We start from the raw sequence: 18,448 nt of genomic DNA on the forward strand, positions 1-18,448 counted from the left end.
ACACAGAAATCAGTGCACAATCAATTACGCAAAGGATATTTTTATTACAAAAATTATCCTAGTAACATTATGAAACTGGCAGCCTTTTCAATGTCAATGCTTTTCTCCACACATTAAATAACTTTAACAAATCGGCGGCATGCATGGCATGACCCTGCATTTTTTAATAGAAGATCTCATTGGATTGTTTCTTTTAACCAACCATGGACCTCTTCCTCCCTCTCAACCGAACTTCATCCAGCTTTTTGATGACAGCAGGAGACTTCTTGGACGAGGCAGCGTAGCTCTTCAGCAGCTTCTTAAACAGGACCTCAGTGTTGGGATGAGTGCTCAGAAAGGCCTTCTCCAGCACGTACATGTCCACTCCTTTATCCTCAGGCAGGGCGGAGATGTAACTCAAACCAAAGTCTATGAGGACCAGGTCAATCTCTCCCTTCTTGCTACCTGTCTTCAGAAGTATGTTGGATGTGGTTAGGTCTCCGTGGACGACGTCCTCATCGTGCATTTTGGCTAGGATCTGACCCATCTTTTTAGCTAGCCGGTCCAGGCATTCTTCGGGGTTTTTCTGTGAGAGCTGGGTGGAGGCGATGTGGTCTCGCACAGTGATGGAGCCCACTATCTCCTCCAGGAAGATGCAGTGGGAGGTGTAGTCTACAAAGTAGACAACTGGTGCAGGTATGCCTGAAGAGAGAAGGGATAAAGTATCACAGGGCTATGAATGAATGTAGATAATAATATAATAATATAAGCAGCAGCACGCAATGTGTGACTGACGTGAAATGCAATATGCAGTTTCATGAAGCCGCTATGGTGGGCTCTGTTAGGCCAGGTGGCTACAGAACTGTTCATTCCATCATCACCCGAAATGAAATATAATAATCACCTGCTTTTCTGCAACGAAGTATTGAGCGCACCTCTTGCACAGTTCTGCGATGTGTGAGTTTTTCGTCTAAAACAGGATGCCTGTACAACTTTGGGAACCTCTCTTTGACAATAGTTGGCTTGCCCAAAAATGCCCCCCGGTACACCCGCGCTTCGGCTCCTTGTTTGATTAAATTGACTTTTTGGAGAAATTGCGGGAGGGCCATGCTTTTCTCTAGTGCCATGTTTACATCAGCTGGTCTTCTTCTTCTGCCCTTTCCGTATAAACGCATATTGGCACAGTGAAACATCCTCCAATGTTGCCACCTATTGAGTCGGAGTAAAACAACAGGCTCCCACCACCACCACCACTCAGGACGAGGCCAAATGAATACTATCTATGGGAGGAGGTGAGAACGTTAGATAGATGTGTTATGCTAAATCAGCTCAACCTGTAATTCTATTTATTTCTGACTGATTGCACTGTGTATAAATGTTAGTTTGTTTATATGACAAACTCACCATTACGTTTTTTCAATGTATTATAGGCTAAATATATGTAATCCTAAATTGATAGTTGACGCCTCAAGACTGGGTAATTAGGAGTATATGGGAGTTATTGCACTGGTAGTTTCCTACAATCTCATTGAGGAATTCTTGAGTTGGTTCGAATTCCTTTGGAATGTTCTTGGGAAAGTTGTCGGCCCCTGGCGTCAAATGTTTAAAAGTAGGTCTAGTCTCTGGCAATTTGAGACACTTCTGCCACGTAGCTTCAACTTCCTGATGTAAAGTGATACATGGTGCTCTGAATGTACCAAAAGCGCATCTTCACCAAACACATTGTTGCAACATGGTAAGTAAATGTACAAAGTCTTAGCCTATTCAGTGCACACGCTGAATTTCATCTCTATACCAAGCGCACAATCCAGGCAATCACTTTCCCAAAATAATTGTTTTAACGGGACAGTGCCTATAGCCTTCATGGAAACAATGCGTTAACGGTGGTTACGTTTCTTATCAAATTTCCATGCATAACTATATTTGATAAAATCTCTGTTTTAAGCCTAGGCCTAGTGTTGTGGAAACATTGTTGAGCAGGGCATGCCTTTGATTTCTTATACTGAATAACGGTTTGGCTTTTCCACTGGCAGGTAAGTTCACAATTGAGCTAGAAGACTATTGTGATGACTAATGATTGTAGTCTGTTGTGATGGTGGAGGTGAGGGTGGTGATTATGTTTTTTCAGACAAATTAGGCACATCAACAATGGCATCAAATGAGAGCAAAGTATCAACATATGTTTCTTGCCCTTTTTCTTGTCCTATAAGTCCTTCAAATTACAATGATAGCCTTATTTGTTTTGCGATTTTCTGACAATTCTGTGCATGTGATATTTATATCTGATTTAGATAAGTCTTATAGGCCTAGTCTATAAAAAAAAAAGAATTCTAAAACTCTCTTGAAATGATAGGCCTATCGAATGAGTAGGAATGGGCTCTAAACTGCCCTTGTGATCAGAATGAATTCATTGTGATTCCAAGTGAATGATTGCTGCGTTTTGGAGGAATACGTTCAATTCATCAATGCATTGGCGTCCTCTAGTCTATGCTACTACTATTCCCCGAGTTAATACTGTGTAGGTTACAGTTTGGGAATATGCATTTGTAACGAATGCGCAATTATAATAGTTTCCATGCAGAGGAAGCATTGATCTGATTAGTGGCTACAATGTATTTTGTTGAGGCAATCTCAAGTGGTCTTGTCTAATGAAATCATAGGCATCAACAAGGAAGTTGTCATGACTACAGGGCTGCAATGGCTCTTGTGTTCCCTGTCTTGTCTGAACGGCAGGACATGTCTCCCTTTCGGGCATAGCGCAAGCGTATCGCGCATTGTATTTTTGGCATCTCTAAACACTTTCGAATTTAATGTTGCTGAGATTGTATTTGCTTCCGTTTTAGAGAGGAGCTTTGAGGAAATCTTTGGCTGAGTCTCTGTCTCAATTGAAATGTGCGTTAGTTGGAAAAAAGGAAAATAAATAATGGGTAAGTGTTTGTTAAGTTATTTTCTTCATCATCATTTTCATCATCTCAAGCTATTTTGTAATATGGTGGCTGTAATTCATTGTACATTTTCTTTTACTAATTGTATGAAACTCCATGGGCTTTTCTACAGTGTGCCTAAAACAACACTGTCCAAATATACACATGTTCATGTGTATTGAACATGAACATGTGTTCATATGTGTGCCTATTATAATAGCACAGAGCCTGCCAACTTCAGAACTGAGATAAAAACCTGAATCATCTTTGATGTTACAGCAGCGTTTTGTAAAGCTTTTATACCCATATCCTATTGTGAGTTTTGCCAGAATCATATGTATTTAATGGGGCCATCCACACCATCCTCTGAATTAGACTAGTTGATCTTTAAAGTGTGTCTATCCCATGAAATAGATTTCTCTCCATGTAATTAGACCCAACAGGTTTCACTGTGATATTTTCATTTTCTCTTTAAACTATTATCAATATAGCCTACACACCTACAAGCATTCAAGTGGTAAAGACATTTCAGATACTCAAAGCTCTTTCCCTCTTATCTAGGTTGCCCCATCCTACTCCTGTCCAGTGTGGTATCCACACTTGGGGGCCTGGTCTTTGGGTATGAGCTGGGGATCATCTCTGGGGCCCTTCTCCAGCTCCAGGCAGAGTTCAGGCTCACCTGTGTCCAGCAAGAGGCTGTGGTCAGTGCTCTCTTGGTCGGGGCCCTTCTGGCCTCCCTGGTTGGTGGATGTCTCATCGACCGCCACGGACGGAGGAACTCCATCCTCCTCAGCAACGTCCTCATCCTGGGTGGAAGCCTAGTCCTGGTTAACAGCTCCTTCTTGGCACTGATGGTGGGCAGGATCACGGTGGGCTTCGCCATGTGCATCTCCTCCATGTCCTGCTGTATATTTGTGTCTGAGATGGTCACCCCCAAGCACAGGGGCTTGTTGGTGACACTGTATGAGGTGGGCATCACCGTGGGCATTCTGGCAGCTTATGCTATGAATTATATCCTCTCTGATGTGAAGGAGGGGTGGAAGTACATGTTTGGATTAGCCATCTTGCCAACTTTGCTTCAGTTCATTTCTATTTGGTTTCTTCCGTCCAACACTGGAGCACCCACAAACCAAAGGGTAGATGCTCAAAGAGAAAGAGGCCTTATTCGCTCAATTGAAAACCACAAAATGGAGGATGTAGCTGAAGAACATGTTTCAAATAGACTTGACAACAACACACAGTACAGTGTCCTGCACCTCTTTCGACGCAAGGACAACATGAGGACCAGGACAGTCATCGGTCTGGGCTTGGTGATCTTCCAGCAGTTCACTGGTCAGCCCAATGTGCTCTTCTATGCCTCCACCATCTTCCACTCCCTGGGCTTTGAGAGCAACGCCTCAGCAGTGCTGGCATCTGTGGGCTTGGGGGTGGTGAAAGTCATCGCCACCTTGGTCTCCATGGTTTTCGCTGATAGGGTGGGCAGGAGGCCTCTGCTCATCGGGGGATGTACCGTAATGGCGGTGTGTTTGATAACAATAGGACTTCTTAGTGGGCATTCGGTGCTCAACGGCAAGAGAACTTGTGGTGCTGAGGATTACATGGTCAACGACACCACAGCCCTGCCACATTCAACCCTAGACAATCAGTCAAGCTATGACGTTTCTGTCAGTGAAAGCAAAGGACGCCTCCAAATGACAGAAGTTAGTGATATTGTATATGATGATGTCAGACGGGTTCATACTTCCACAACGTCCAGCTCTGCATTTCTAGAGCCTTCTCCAGCCTTCCACAATGGAGTAGTGAACTGGATCATCTTAATCTGCATGATGGCAGTTGTCAGTGCATACTCAGTTGGATTTGGACCAAGTAAGTACCTTTCTGCAGGTTTTGAAAGTATAAAAGCAGCAAACACTTTGAAAGGGGGCACTTAACTAATCCCTTTGTGTTCCATGGGCCAGGGATGATTATTGTTACCTTGGGTTAGACCTGCGTTTTTGTAATAGCAATAATTTCTTGTTAACTAATGCCAGTTTTTTGTGTTGGCTTACCTGTCACCCTGCCCTTTTGAATGCACTATGCACACATTCCTTTTGATAAATTATGTATCATTACTATTTCCTGAGTTTAAATAAATGTTTGTGTACTTTGTGTGTCATTGCACAGTGACCTGGCTTGTGTTGAGTGAAATATTCCCTGCTGGGGTCCGAGGGAGAGCGTTTGCATTCACCAACTGCTTCAACTGGGCTGCCAACTTAGTGGTCACTTTCTCCTTCTTGAATGTCATTGGTAAGTCAGCTTTGCCCTCTGGATTCACATTCAATTACATCTGGTCCATTATTATCTGTTTATGGTAACATGTTCTGTTACAGTATCAGTATCAGATAGGAAACAGGTTAAAACTTGTAAGATGGTTCAAATTCTTGGAAGATATACTGTGACTTCCATCCGGCAACAAATTTCTTGTCAATATTTGCTGTCCATGCACCAACCTCACTAAGTCAATTTCCTGTATGTGCAAATACACTTGGCCAAATAAAAGAATTCTGATTCTGATTCTGATTGTACCATACTCCAAAATATGGCACTCAGTTTACAATAATCATAACAAACACAACATATATACCTTTTTAGTTATCTGTCAGGCAATGTTAAATTTACTGTAGTTGAACAACCTTGGAGTGAGCAATAGTAGTGTTCTGTTTTGATAGTAGTGTTTTGTCAACAGATGCGGTTGGTCTGTCAGGGACGTTCCTAGTGTATGGACTAATTGCAGTGGCAGCAGTGGTGTTCTTCTACTTCATGTTACCAGAGACTAAAGGGAAGTCTCTGGAGGAAATAGACAAGGAGCTCTGTTTGAAAAGGTAAAACAAAAAATATGTTATATGACAAAAATAATAATACAATGTGAACAGAAATTCAGCTGTCTCCTGTTATTTATTTGCTCCTTTTTTTTTTTTGTAGGATACACAAGAACGAGGAATGCTGCAGCATCATTAGCAGGAGAGTCACCTCTCCACGGTATCAAAGACTCCAGACAGTTAGCTCAGCAAACTAATGTTCAGTAGGCAATACTAAGAAGTAGATATATTAAGGGCCGGTTTCACAGACAAGGCTTCAGCCTAGTCCTGGACTAATTCATACTTTCAATGGCAAATTGCTACTGAGGATGCTTTTTAGTCTAGGACTAGGCTTAAGCCTTGTCTGTGAAACCGGCCCTAAGTGTTATTGTCACTCTTCACAACCTTGACTGAACCATCTGACTTAGGTATAAACATAAAACGATCCATCCAGCTCTTACTACAGACATTTTGGATTTGTGATGTGACTGAGCAGTTTACTGCACTGATATTTAAAATATATTTTTCTAATGTGTTGTGAATAATTCATTCATCTGGTTAACCACCGGTGAAATGATCATAAAAGCACAAATGGTTTTGCAAATCATGCTACCATCCTTATAACTATGAACAGTCAGCAAATAAATAATGACAATTCCAAATTCATGATTACAAGACTTTGTTCCTGGTCCACAATTCATTTAAATCATTCTCAGAAAATACTAAAATCAAGTGAAGAAACAGAGATGTAATTGATAAATAAAACACATGTTTATTTACACAAATATTTTCAAATACTAGTCTTCTACATAAGGACATAAAAATATATACAGTGATGTAAGGACTCATACAACTTCATTAGCATGTCGATGTATGCATGTATTCTTCGCATGTTGAAAGATTTCAAATGAAAAAAAAAAGATGCATATGTACAGCAGGGTCTAAAACTCAAGATTCCAATCTCTGGCACTAGAACGCAGGGAAAATTCAACCCTCCAAGTTCAAGACTTCCTTCAATGTGTACGTGTTAGCCAAACTGGTGATCACAAAAACTTACCCCTGAACTAAATACAAATAAGAAAAATCACTATTCTCAGGTATTAACAGCAGATACAGAATTACATTTCAGTTAACGTAACCTTGACGCAGGTGATTACATGTTCAGTTGTGATCTTGTATTTAACACCCATATTTTCTCCACGTTTTCAACTCAAGTAAAGTACCTCCCTAGCGTAACTCTTTTCTACAAAACAAAATAGGTTTGGTCAGTCTCCTCTTCCCAAGCGATTGAGTAAACTTTGGTTTTTTTACCACTTGAACTAATTCAAGGAACTGGAAAGCAGCACATTTGAGAAACCTTTCAAAATAACCTGAACAGGATGGCTTTGCCTAGCTTTCGAAGGGATCGGGTAACAATACTGCCATCAAACCATTTCCACAATAAATGAAAACCACCCAGCACTCCACAGCATTTCAGTACAAAAAAACCTGGAAAACTGAAAAATGATCGGGGGAACCCTTATATCAAAAGAAGACTGGTATCTGGTTTGGTAGAAAGGCAATACATAATATTCAGGCAGAAGTGTTGAAGTGTCATTAGTAGAAGTTGAGAGTGAGGCGGCTTCAGTGTTAACACACAACTGTAGCACAGAACAGCACCAAACACTTCCAAATGCCATGTAGACAAGTCTTTTTCGCAAGGTGGCAGAGTTTTAGACTGGACTAAATATGGGAATTGCTTATGGTGTTCTTGCCAGGTCTTGTTTTGACAACATTGCATTTGTAAACTATACAGAATGTGCTCCTTTTGGTCCAAATGCTACCGTCCCATTCCTTTTGCCTTCCGCTAACTATTTTGTGATGTACAAACAAAACATGTGGGAGACCCCATCACCCGTGGATTTGTGACTCGTTCTTGGACTTTGAACATACACACACGCTCTCACACACACACACACACATGCACACACTCATCAATTATCACTATTGTTTCATCAAAATGAAAGGAATACCTGTATGTCAATTACACAGAACATTCAACTCATGTCAGGTTAACTCAACTTCATTCAAGGAGAAAAGAACAAAAACATGGTTCAGCGAGAGTGCCTCAGAGGTTGGCATTCCTGGACCTCAGGAGCAGACTGAGTGAGTAAGTAGAGGTGGCGTTGGACTGGCAGAGTGGCACCCGTTGGTTGCTCCCCAGCTGTGGCGAGGAGGGTAAGAGGGGGGTACCATCACTGGGGGGCGCCGGCTGCAGTGGGCACAGGGGTGCTCAGGGCGTTGGTGGCAGCCGAGAGGACGGGCGAGCCAGTGAGGGGGCCCAGGGCAGTGGATGCTGGCAAGGCAGAGATGCCTGAAGAGGAGAACATGAATACATATTAAAAATTACAAGACGTTAATCTGTCACTTTCCAGGAGAGCTCTGATGCGGTGAGTAATGTATAAATGACTATAAAACAATGTGGTCTGTAAATTACAATGTGTGTGTAATGCCTCGCATTGAAGACTGTGGAATATAAACAAAACTATTGTTTACCCAAAATCTGTGAAATTAAATACCTGACTTGGTTAATTGGAAAAGAAGTGCGACTAATTTACCACAAAATGTATGGGTATTTGCCTGTCCACATTTTTAGCTGATAAAACCCTGCTTAATTCAATCTTTACATGATCCAAGTCAGCTGCTTGACATAATTTAATTCCCAATTCAAAGCACAGGCTCCTGCTGACATCACATCCTCCATTACACAGACTGATGTGACTCAGTTCGGACGAGAATGTGTGGTGGGTTAAGAGTGTGTGTTTGTGTGTGCTCTTACCAGTTATCATGTTGGCTGTGCTCACGGCTGTATTCCCACTGGGCAGGTTAGCCGACCCCGCCATGCGAGACTGGTCTTTCACAATGGGATCTGTGGGTATAAAAAGTCCATATAAAACAATAGAAAGCACCATTTAAATAAGGAAGGCAACAATCACTGGGCGCTGCCACTCAAATGCCACCACATTCCCCATTCATGGCATGACTATATTGCACTTTGTGGGAATATGAGGGTCTCATTGGTAAACCGACAAGTTGTGAAACAGCAGTGGGCTAGTTACCGTTACAAGGCCATGGGGAAGCTATATTTAGATGTTCCCTCCCCACTTACAAAAGTAGGGGTGATCCATGGCCTCGCGGGCCGTCAGCCTGGCCTGATGGTCGTATCGCAGCAGCTTGTCCAGGAAGTCCAGAGCCTCAGGGCTGACCAGATGCTGGTTCTCACTGTGGACAAAGCGCTCCCACCGCTTACGAGAGTGCCTGGAGGAAGAGGACAGACAGGTTGAAATCGCGTATTCCGACATTTTTCACCAAGCGTCCGGTAATTACTACCTTCTTCCTTATTCTACCAACCTTCATTATCCACTAATAATTAGAGGTGACATCAAATTTCCGATAATGCTGTCGTCAAACAATAGTAGCCATTATGAATGAGGCCACGGGTATCTACTGCTAACATGTAACATTAGAACGCACACACCTTCCCAGAATGTCGTTGAACCGAGGCTCCAGCTCGATGTTGTACTTGTCGATGTAGTCGTACAGGTCTTCAGTTCCCAAGACCTTCGCTATTCTCACCAGCTTAAGGATCAAATACAGAAAACAACCCTTCAGCTCTGCCACGCCACGTAACCTTCCTCTGTGTTAATGACTATGACCACTGAGGCCATTGATAGAGGGCTTACTGTACCTGGTCATAGTTGTCATGGCCGTGGAAGAAGGGCTCCTTCCTGAAGATCATGCTGGCCAACATGCAGCCCAAACTCCACATGTCCAGGCTGTAGTCATACATCTGGAACACAGTCAATAGATCATTATTAAAAAAAAATTAATAGCAGTTATTTAGCAGACACTCATATCCAGAGCAACTTACAGGAATTGCATTCAACTTATGTACAAAGGGTCAACCGCACATTGCAAGAAAGCAGTTGCTTCAAAATATAGATGCAAGTTGCAATCGTGGTGCTAGACATTCGATCCCACGCGGTCACACAATGCGGAAGGGAAGACGGAGTAAGACGAGAGGTACCAGAAAAGAAAAGTAGCTTAAATAGTAGCGGTCCATGGTCCAATATACCTCAAGACACTAGCATTCCCTTGAGTTCTTTTCAAACGGGCTATGGGAAACTCAAACCGATTCAAGCGAACTGAAAGGACATTTAAGCAGCAGGAACACGTACCTGATAGTCGACCAGAAGCTCGGGTCCCTTGAAGTAGCGAGAGGCCACGCGGACGTTGTACTCCTGCCCTGGGTGGTAGAACTCAGCCAGACCCCAGTCGATAAGGCGCAGCTGGGAAAAACACAAAGACAGTGGTCTACGTTGAGAGGAACGTTTGCAGATACAGGACTGTGACTGAATTCGCTCGTCACCCGCTCAATTAAAACATGCTTCCTGCTCTATGATTCAATTGGCGGTGTACGTCTGTTTGTTAAGTAGACGAGGAAATCAATGGCGGACATTTCAAAGACCTGCTTTGTACGCCTCCCTATTAATACCGATATCGTTGCACCCATCATAACATTCTCCACCGGGAGTTGCATTTAATCTACATGTACAGTCAAATTCAATGTTGCGGATGGCATTATAGGTCTCGTCTGTGGGCAAAAGCGAAGGTAGATAACTCAGTGCATCTACTGCATCGGTCGTAAACACTCACCTTGCGGTGTTCGTGATCAATCATCACATTGTGTGGTTTCACGTCCCTGTGCATGATTCCCATGCTGTGGCAATAGTCCAGGGCCTACAGACAGAGCCAAAATGTTTTCCGTTTGCGACAAAGAGGCATTTTCTCCACGGTAATGCAATATGGCAGAGATTACAAAACATAGTTGTCCACCCAGCTATGCGCACAAACATAGTTGTCTACCCAGCTATGCGCACACACATAGTTGATGGAAAAATGAAAGTGTAACTAGAACAACGGTATGTTGTGTGTTACTAGAACAACAGTCTTATACTTTCTGTGCACAATGTTTTCTTGTTTCTACAACAATGCTAATTCATGTCTGGGGGAGTGTCAGTGACTGAGAGTGGAAATGTAGCTCTGAACAGTTGAACCATCAAGAGACTCACCTTCAGGATCTCATACATGTAGAATCGGATGTCGTAGTCTGTTAGGGTCTGGTACAATTGCTGGGAGTAAGAGGGTATATTGCGTATAAGTTGGGTGAGATCATGCTCCTAAAGCCTTTACATGTTTATCTGCTCAACTCATCACTGCAAAGCTTTCACTGAAAGGCAGTTAAAATGTAAGATCTTATTCAAATGACAAGCAAGTTAGCAAACTCTTGCCCAGTTAAAAAAAATAACTTAACACTGTTCCATTTCAACTTGACATGGAAATGTGCCAGCGATTGAGGATAGAACCAGAAGACGAGAAACGTTCTGGCACCGAAGACATAGCACTGGACTTTTCTGTCACTCCATCACATACACACACACGTATGGGGAAACAGCGTGCATGCCAAGAAAAGAGGTTCTGCATTATTGCATTTAGTTTCATATAGCTTTGTTTCAAGAAAAATATGTCCTACTCTGACAAAAACCTAGCCTATAAAGGGATGACTGGTCCTACCTTGAAGTCAGTGTTGTTGACATGTTCAAAGACCAAGGCAGGTGTCCGAGACTGAAATTAGAGGAGGTTCCGTGATCAAAGTTCTGACAGTTACCTCGTAAAGTTTGATACATTTCATCTCTCTCATTCCTTAATACTTACCACTGGGTCTTTGACGATGTCTATGAGGGAGATGATGTTGGGGCCTCCACGAAGGTTCTCCAGAATCTTGATCTCTCGCTTGATTTTCTTCTTCTTCACAGGCTGTAAATCAGGACGAAAATCATTTACGATTTTCGGGACAGTTTTCGCTCAAACATGAGTGCAACGTCCCCATTAGATTAATCTCAATTCAAACGTACTATATGGATGACATTTGTCCATGTGGCTTTACCTTGAGTATTTTCACCACAACCTTCTCGTTGTTGGTGATGTTGATGGCTTCAAAGACCTCGCTGTATTTCCCGCGCCCAAGCTTCCTTACCAACTGGAAGTCGTCTTGATTTCTAGGGCCAGAACATTATGTGTTCAACAATCATTGTATACGTTGTGTAAAACGTGACATCATGAGAACGCATTCAACTAACATAAACGAAACTGCAGTAATTGTACATATTGATATAAGACACACATTCATAGAGGAAATGCCTTGTTATTCAACCCTCTCATTGTAAAAAAACTTCGGCAGGTAGCCCAAACTTCGCTGTGACTGAGCTAACGAGCGAGTTACTCATGTGATGTATGTGTTTATCTGCGTGCATCATAGGTACTCACCCCCATTCCACTACGTGGGACTCGTAGTCCCAGTACTCCCTGGGCCGGTGTGTGTTGACCTCAGTGTACACGCGGGCCCGACTCGGCACGGGTCCTGACATGTCCGACAGCTTGGCAGATGTGGGGAGGGGGGCACTCTTGCTGCACTGAAGGAAGAGGAGGGGGGAGGGAGAAGAGGGAAGGTGGGGGGAGGGGGGCCTCTTCCTGACAGGGCGGGCGGGCGCGGGGGGGGAGGAGGTTAGGACTCTAATAAACATTTAGCAAAATACACAAGTCAAGTACAAACATGCTTGAAGTATCACCCTGATAGATCACAACTACTTTCGGTGGCTTCCCAAGAAACAGTTTGATGTGGTGTGCAAGCTTTTTGGATTGCTCATCGCAGATGGTACACCAGTAGACTACTTACTTACCAACTGTGTGCCAAGATAACAGTGTGTAGCTGGGAAACCCCTGATCTTGTTAACAGTGATACAGACTGACAAATACAGAGGGAAACTAATTCCAGTGCTGGCCTGACTAAATAATTTAAAACGTGTCACTGCCCCCAAGTATTGACACATTCTTAAATTACTGAAGCAGGAAAGAGTAAGCTATGCGATTATTGATTTCATTCAAATGGCCTATTCCCTTAATGTCATGAATAAAGAATTGACACGTCGTTACTTTGTTTCCCAGATTTTTTAAGCGGTGCATGGAAATGCAGATATTAAGCCTAACCTTTAATCTTAATGACCTTAAATCATTCCAAGTCAGTTTACATCAAAGAGCTGCTCAGACAAAGCTTTTTCATACTCCTATATCAAGATCATGTGTCTCTTCAAATGGCGATCTTTGTCACACAGCAATTGACAGGCATAACCAGATTGGACAAGTAAGATAATGACACGTACAGAGCAAGCTGACTAGAGCTGTGTATTTGAGGCTTCTGTTGTCCTGGTGAACCAGAAAATCTGTTTTTAAACTAGCTTTGAGATAAATGCCTGGTGTACCTAGCCCGAATACTCATACCAATTTGGTAGTTAATCAAGCTAAAAATTGAAGATTATATTGAGCATAGCAGAATATTATTTACATAGCAGTAAATTATACGTTAATAACCATTCTATATTTTCTTCACTCAATTGAGGATGATTTTCATATCCATAATGGTGCATTGGCAATTAGTAGTGCAAATAATCTGAAACTGTGGGTGACTTTGAGGGCACAATTTGGTCATCATGTTAACAAGTTGACTAACTCGCCTTGAAAACAAATATTTGATTCTACAGCCTAACCAGCTTGCTATAATTGACTGAAGGGGATGCCTGCAGCAACTTTTGATATCTAGTTCATTCTAAGGACATGCACCTCACTGTAGTCTAACATTTTATGGAAGCCATGATACGACTTCAAGCACTGCTGGCTTGCAGACATGGTTGCCAGCAACTATAATGTCAAATGATTCAATCTTCTGTAATGGATGTGTTGGGAGCCCTTCTGGGAAAAATTGGTGAGGCCCCTACTAGCTAGACAGGCTTTGCAATGTTAGACAGCAAGGTAGTCCCCCCTCCTCCCCCGTGTGTAGCCATAAATCCCGTAATAGAACACTTCGATTTGGCTCAGTTCCTAAACTTAGGCTAAAGCCCATCTATGTAGATAGCTCACTAACTTTGATAGCTAGACTAGCTAACGTTAGTCCTTCAATGTGGCAGCGACTAACGTTAGCTAGCTCGATAACGTTTGCGGCTAGCTAACTTTAGGTGTGTCCCTTTCAGCGCACCGATTACTAGCCTTAATTGGCTTTTAGCTAATTAATTGACCTGTCTTCGCTAATATGACAAGTTGGCTTGACGTAAAATACTACGGATAAGGCTGAGCCCGAGGTGGCCTCCATAAGCCCAACAGTCCGTCAAGCTAGCTGATGCTAGCTAGCTACATGCGTGGTTGCTAACTAGCTAACACAGGACTACCGGTATCACAACTGTGTAGCTAGCTAGCTAGCTAACTAGGCTAGCAAGCTCTCTCAAGAGTCAGAAGATGGCTGTATAGCTACAGCTATTTGATTCAAATAGGTTAGAAAGCCCGTTCTATAATTACCTCCTTGATCAAATCAGCGACAGAGATCCCCTCTAAGGAGCCGAGTCGGGGTAGTCTCCCTTCTTTTCCTCTAGCCGGTGTACTTGCGTACGATTTCTGCTGTCTCAGAGACAATATGGCAGACTCCTCTCTCTGCCTCTACCGCCACACACAGCTGTGGCTAGAACCCATACGGTGGAGGGACAGAATTGAAGGTAGGCTGAATTGATCACAGCCACAGAAAACGTCCTAAAACGTCACATTCATTGGGGTCATAGAATAGCTGTGGTGTGATATGATTCTTTTTCGTCTACAGTCATCACGTGGAGATTAGAAAACATGTATCAGTGCGTTAATGCAGAACTGAACAATTTACTTTACGCGTGCGCGGTCATTTCTGTCCATGCGATCTAGCGTCAAGCGATCAACCTCACAACCCAGCTCACAGGAAGTACATGTTATTAGAACGGAAATCTTAAATACTTGGTCTTTTTCAAAAAATGATCTTTTTATGTCACCAATGTGAAGAGAGGAGATCATGGATTGAATACAATGTAGTTATGATTATAACATAAAACGCGGTTGTACAATTATCGCTCTACATTTCTCTCAACTACTTTCACACCACAAGGGGGCGATGTGTGATATTGAATTTCTTCTCATAACACAAGCTGTAAGGTTGCTATGTTCAAAGAATGGGCCATCCCTTGTCAGGAGCGAATGCATCTCATTATTTCATACAAAACACTTGATTTTGTGATACCAGTAGTACTCAAGGAATGACGTTTCCTCAGAAAAACATTGCTTTGTAACATGCTTTGAAGCAACACATTTGTAGCTCCTATGACAACATATACAGCAATGGAGTAATAGTTACAGTTGCACTTTTGTCATGTCTAAGTCATATTCATCAACGCGAAGAGTATATTTAATTTGAAAACATTCCCTGAAATCTTACAGAATACACTTCAATATGGTTATCTTTAAGAACCCACTTCAATATGGTTACATGGCTGGCTGAAACAAACGAATATGAAATGTAACTGCACAGACCCACAAAGCATTTGCATCATGTGCATAGTTGCAAACATTCAGAAATGATGTTTACTGAACCTGAAAAGAAGACTAAAAACTGTATCTGAACAAAACAAGCAGTATAAAAACAATGACATCATGTGTTTTATTTTGAGAGAGACGGGGGGCACTCTTATTTCCAATGCATGTCCCTGAGGTTATTAGGGCAGCATGTTTCTGTCAGTGAGGCTATTCATTGTGCTCTTTGGGTCCTGATTGAGGATATCCTCCCCACAATTGCTCCTGGTATTGACATTAATGTCCCAGTATACCTTAAGTTTCAGACGTCTAGCCTTTCTTCCCACACATCTCACTCAGCCTGAAGAGTTTTCAAGGCTAAAAACACTTTGGAAATGGTGTGAAAAAGTACTACCATCTACCATCTCTCTCTTGAGCAATGTCAAGACTATCTCCTATCTCATATAGTTTCAATTACAACATAAGCCTGTTCAGATCTTAAATACAGGAAAGAAGTCTGGAAGAAAGAGCAAATGCACAACCTCTTTACACACAGGCCTGTCTATCATGGGCAGTTCTCTATGACCTCTTTGAACCCATACTCACGCTCATAACAGCGATTAGCGATTACATGATGATGGATGTGACTAAGGAAGGCAGCCTCTTCCCTCCTGAAGCACTGCTTGCGCACTCATATTGTTATATTATTTTGACAGGGGAGAAATTGAGCTCGAAATTAGCCGCCTTTTCACCTCTGCATTAAGGACCCCGCCCTGAGTCTGAGGCCCAGCGGCAGGAGCAGGAGCCAGGGACACACGGCAATCAGGACCCAGCCCCGGCAGACTGACATTGTCTGTGCTAATGTCTCAGGGAATTCCAACACTTCCTCCCTCTCTGCACTGTAGGGAACAATAGCCCAACAGTGTGTCAACAGCAGCGCTCTTATGGTACACACACCCACCCACTCACCCACACACACACATGCACGAACGCACACACACACACACACACACACACACACACACACACACGCACACACATACAGACACACACACACACTCTCCCACTCCCTCCTCTGTCTGGCTCTGGTTAGGCCTGCTTGGCTGCAGCAGAGGATTGGGTTGCTCCTTGTACTCCCTCCCCTCCCATCCATGGAAAAGGATCATAAAAAGTCGGAAGCAGCGTATCCAAGCCCTTGTCTCATGAAAGGGCTGCAGTGCGTGTCTGATGGCGATTATCTCCCCTGACATGCAGGTTGGGCAGGAAGCTATATGTTGAGTGGTGGGGGCCGCCTCCCTTGTCGACCGTCTGAGATACAGCACCATAAGGATTTGTTTTGGTCGGAGCACGGCGGAGGGAACTGTATCACAATATTACCCCTTCGTATTTGTCCCATGGTGTCCTTGGCAAATGTCTACCAGATGGCAGGGAATTCGATTCAAAAGTGCTGCTGAGGACTTTGACAGCATAATTTCCCTCCAAATGTCTGTCTTTGTTTTATTTCGTCTTAAACCTCACTGTAGTAAACCTGTCTCGCAACCCAGTCATTGTAAGATATCATGTCATACAGGTGTTATAGGTTGTAAATGTGTTCCCTTCTCAGCCAACTTACCTGGTCCAATTAAGGCAAAGAAAATGTCAACATGCATGCCATGTGATACACCGTTAGCTGTTAGCATTAGTGTTTGTTGGTGTCTTTGTGCTATTTAATCTGGACTTGTATAATATATCATGGAATGCCACACTTTCCCACTCAGGAATTAAAATTAGAAGTTGGACATCTGGGTCCCGGCTGATGTCAGGACTGGCACTGACCCAGGACTTGGGCCCCACAGGGAGGGCCTCTGTGGGGTCAGCCGCTCAGGCTTTTCCTTCCTGTTCCTCTGTGACATCTTCCTGCCTTAGGGGCCTCTGGGAGTCATTTGGAGGGGTCCGGTGGGCCCCCAGACTTGCAGGATAAGCTCATGCAGCAGCTTCTAATTAGGCTAGGTTTGACAGCAGGTGGAGAGAGAGGAGTGTTGGGAGTTTTTCTGCAAGCGTGCAGTTATTTCTGCATGGCCCCAAAGGATTGCGACTGCAGTAACTAGCATGAGGCCATTTTATAACTCTTCATTTAAATCGTAAATCGTACAGTCTATATATCGTGCAGTGATGACTTTTACATGTCATTGGTAACCCTAGGTGGTTGAACTAGCTGACTACTCAAAAACAACCAAGAAGGAAGGAACAGATGCAACATAAATGGTCATAGCAGTACAGAAACTGGTAAATAATCCCTGCTTTATTGTTTACAAAGCCCCAACACGCACACACACACACACACACACACACACACACACACACACACACACACACACACACACACACACACACACACACACCCGTGTACTATACTACACACAACAAGTGCACATAACATTCACACACACACACACACACACACACACACACACACACACACACACACACACAACACACACACACACACACACACACACACACACACACACACACACAGGTATGAATAAAATAAACACACACACTCACAGCTCTCACCCCTAAACGTTTCCACCAGAGACTAGTAGTGATTTACACCATTCATATATCAGCAGCTGTGTTTTGCTGGACACAGGCTGCTAGGTGATATTAGCTGTGACTAATCAATAACACATGTGCATTAAAAAACCCATGAGATCCACTTGAACACACCAGTGTTAAAGCTCTGACCTCTCCTTTTTGCTCTCTCTTGTATACTCTGCAAGACTTGGTAGGTATTCAATACATTCCAATGCATTCTAATACTATTAATTGTTTTCTCCTGTAAATGCATCATGCTGTAGTGGATTGACACACACATAAAAAGTGAATCCAAACATTTCATCCGACATCTGATAAGTCAATCCAACATTTAATTGATGAAAACCCTTTACCCACTTTTACAGATATTGTTGGGCATCAGTCCAGAAATGTGTCACATTCTCTGATGGTCTCCATGAGTAATGACCAGTCTTTACAATAGCTCTACCAACACTACTCATTTGCCTTTCCTGTTTTTCCATTACCTTTGTACAGAGAATATGATGATTCAGTGTGATTCATGTCTTCCTCATACACTGGCATCTCCTAGCTTTGCCATAGTCAAAAGGACTTTTGGTCTTCCATTTTGGAGTGGGTCAAACTATTTTGGAAAAGCCCGACTACAGAGGACAAGACTGATGACTTCCTCTTTTGAAATTCCTTGGCATTGCACGG

The 18,448-nt window shown here is 43.0% G+C and overlaps 3 protein-coding genes across 3 annotated transcripts; 1 reads left to right on the top strand and 2 right to left on the bottom strand.

The window, feature by feature from the left end:
• Nucleotides 1–39: 39 nt before the first annotated feature.
• Nucleotides 40–1,113, bottom strand: tp53rk (TP53 regulating kinase). Its single transcript, XM_083669296.1, has 2 exons — nucleotides 884–1,113; nucleotides 40–681 (listed from the first exon to the last, which is right to left on the bottom strand). Exons 1-2 carry the CDS (start codon nucleotides 1,104–1,106, stop codon nucleotides 194–196), a joined length of 711 nt encoding a protein of 236 aa, XP_083525422.1. The 5' UTR covers nucleotides 1,107–1,113; the 3' UTR covers nucleotides 40–193.
• Nucleotides 1,114–2,828: 1,715 nt separating this feature from the next.
• slc2a10 (solute carrier family 2 member 10) lies at nucleotides 2,829–6,351 on the top strand. The gene is made up of 5 exons (XM_083668889.1): nucleotides 2,829–2,906; nucleotides 3,465–4,769; nucleotides 5,067–5,189; nucleotides 5,629–5,764; nucleotides 5,865–6,351. The coding sequence occupies exons 1-5, from the start codon at nucleotides 2,903–2,905 to the stop codon at nucleotides 5,956–5,958; spliced, it is 1,662 nt and encodes a 553-aa protein (XP_083525015.1). The 5' UTR covers nucleotides 2,829–2,902; the 3' UTR covers nucleotides 5,959–6,351.
• Nucleotides 6,352–6,487: 136 nt separating this feature from the next.
• csnk2a4 (casein kinase 2, alpha 4 polypeptide) lies at nucleotides 6,488–14,314 on the bottom strand. Its single transcript, XM_083667802.1, has 13 exons — nucleotides 14,186–14,314; nucleotides 12,107–12,310; nucleotides 11,727–11,838; nucleotides 11,495–11,596; nucleotides 11,354–11,404; nucleotides 10,852–10,911; nucleotides 10,436–10,519; nucleotides 9,958–10,068; nucleotides 9,468–9,569; nucleotides 9,258–9,358; nucleotides 8,889–9,037; nucleotides 8,559–8,648; nucleotides 6,488–8,093 (listed from the first exon to the last, which is right to left on the bottom strand). Exons 2-13 carry the CDS (start codon nucleotides 12,205–12,207, stop codon nucleotides 7,975–7,977), a joined length of 1,182 nt encoding a protein of 393 aa, XP_083523928.1. The 5' UTR covers nucleotides 12,208–12,310; nucleotides 14,186–14,314; the 3' UTR covers nucleotides 6,488–7,974.
• Nucleotides 14,315–18,448: the final 4,134 nt, after the last annotated feature.

Source organism: Argentina silus (genome assembly GCF_951799395.1).
Source record: "Argentina silus genome assembly, chromosome: 4".
Lineage (NCBI taxonomy): Eukaryota > Metazoa > Chordata > Actinopteri > Argentiniformes > Argentinidae > Argentina > Argentina silus.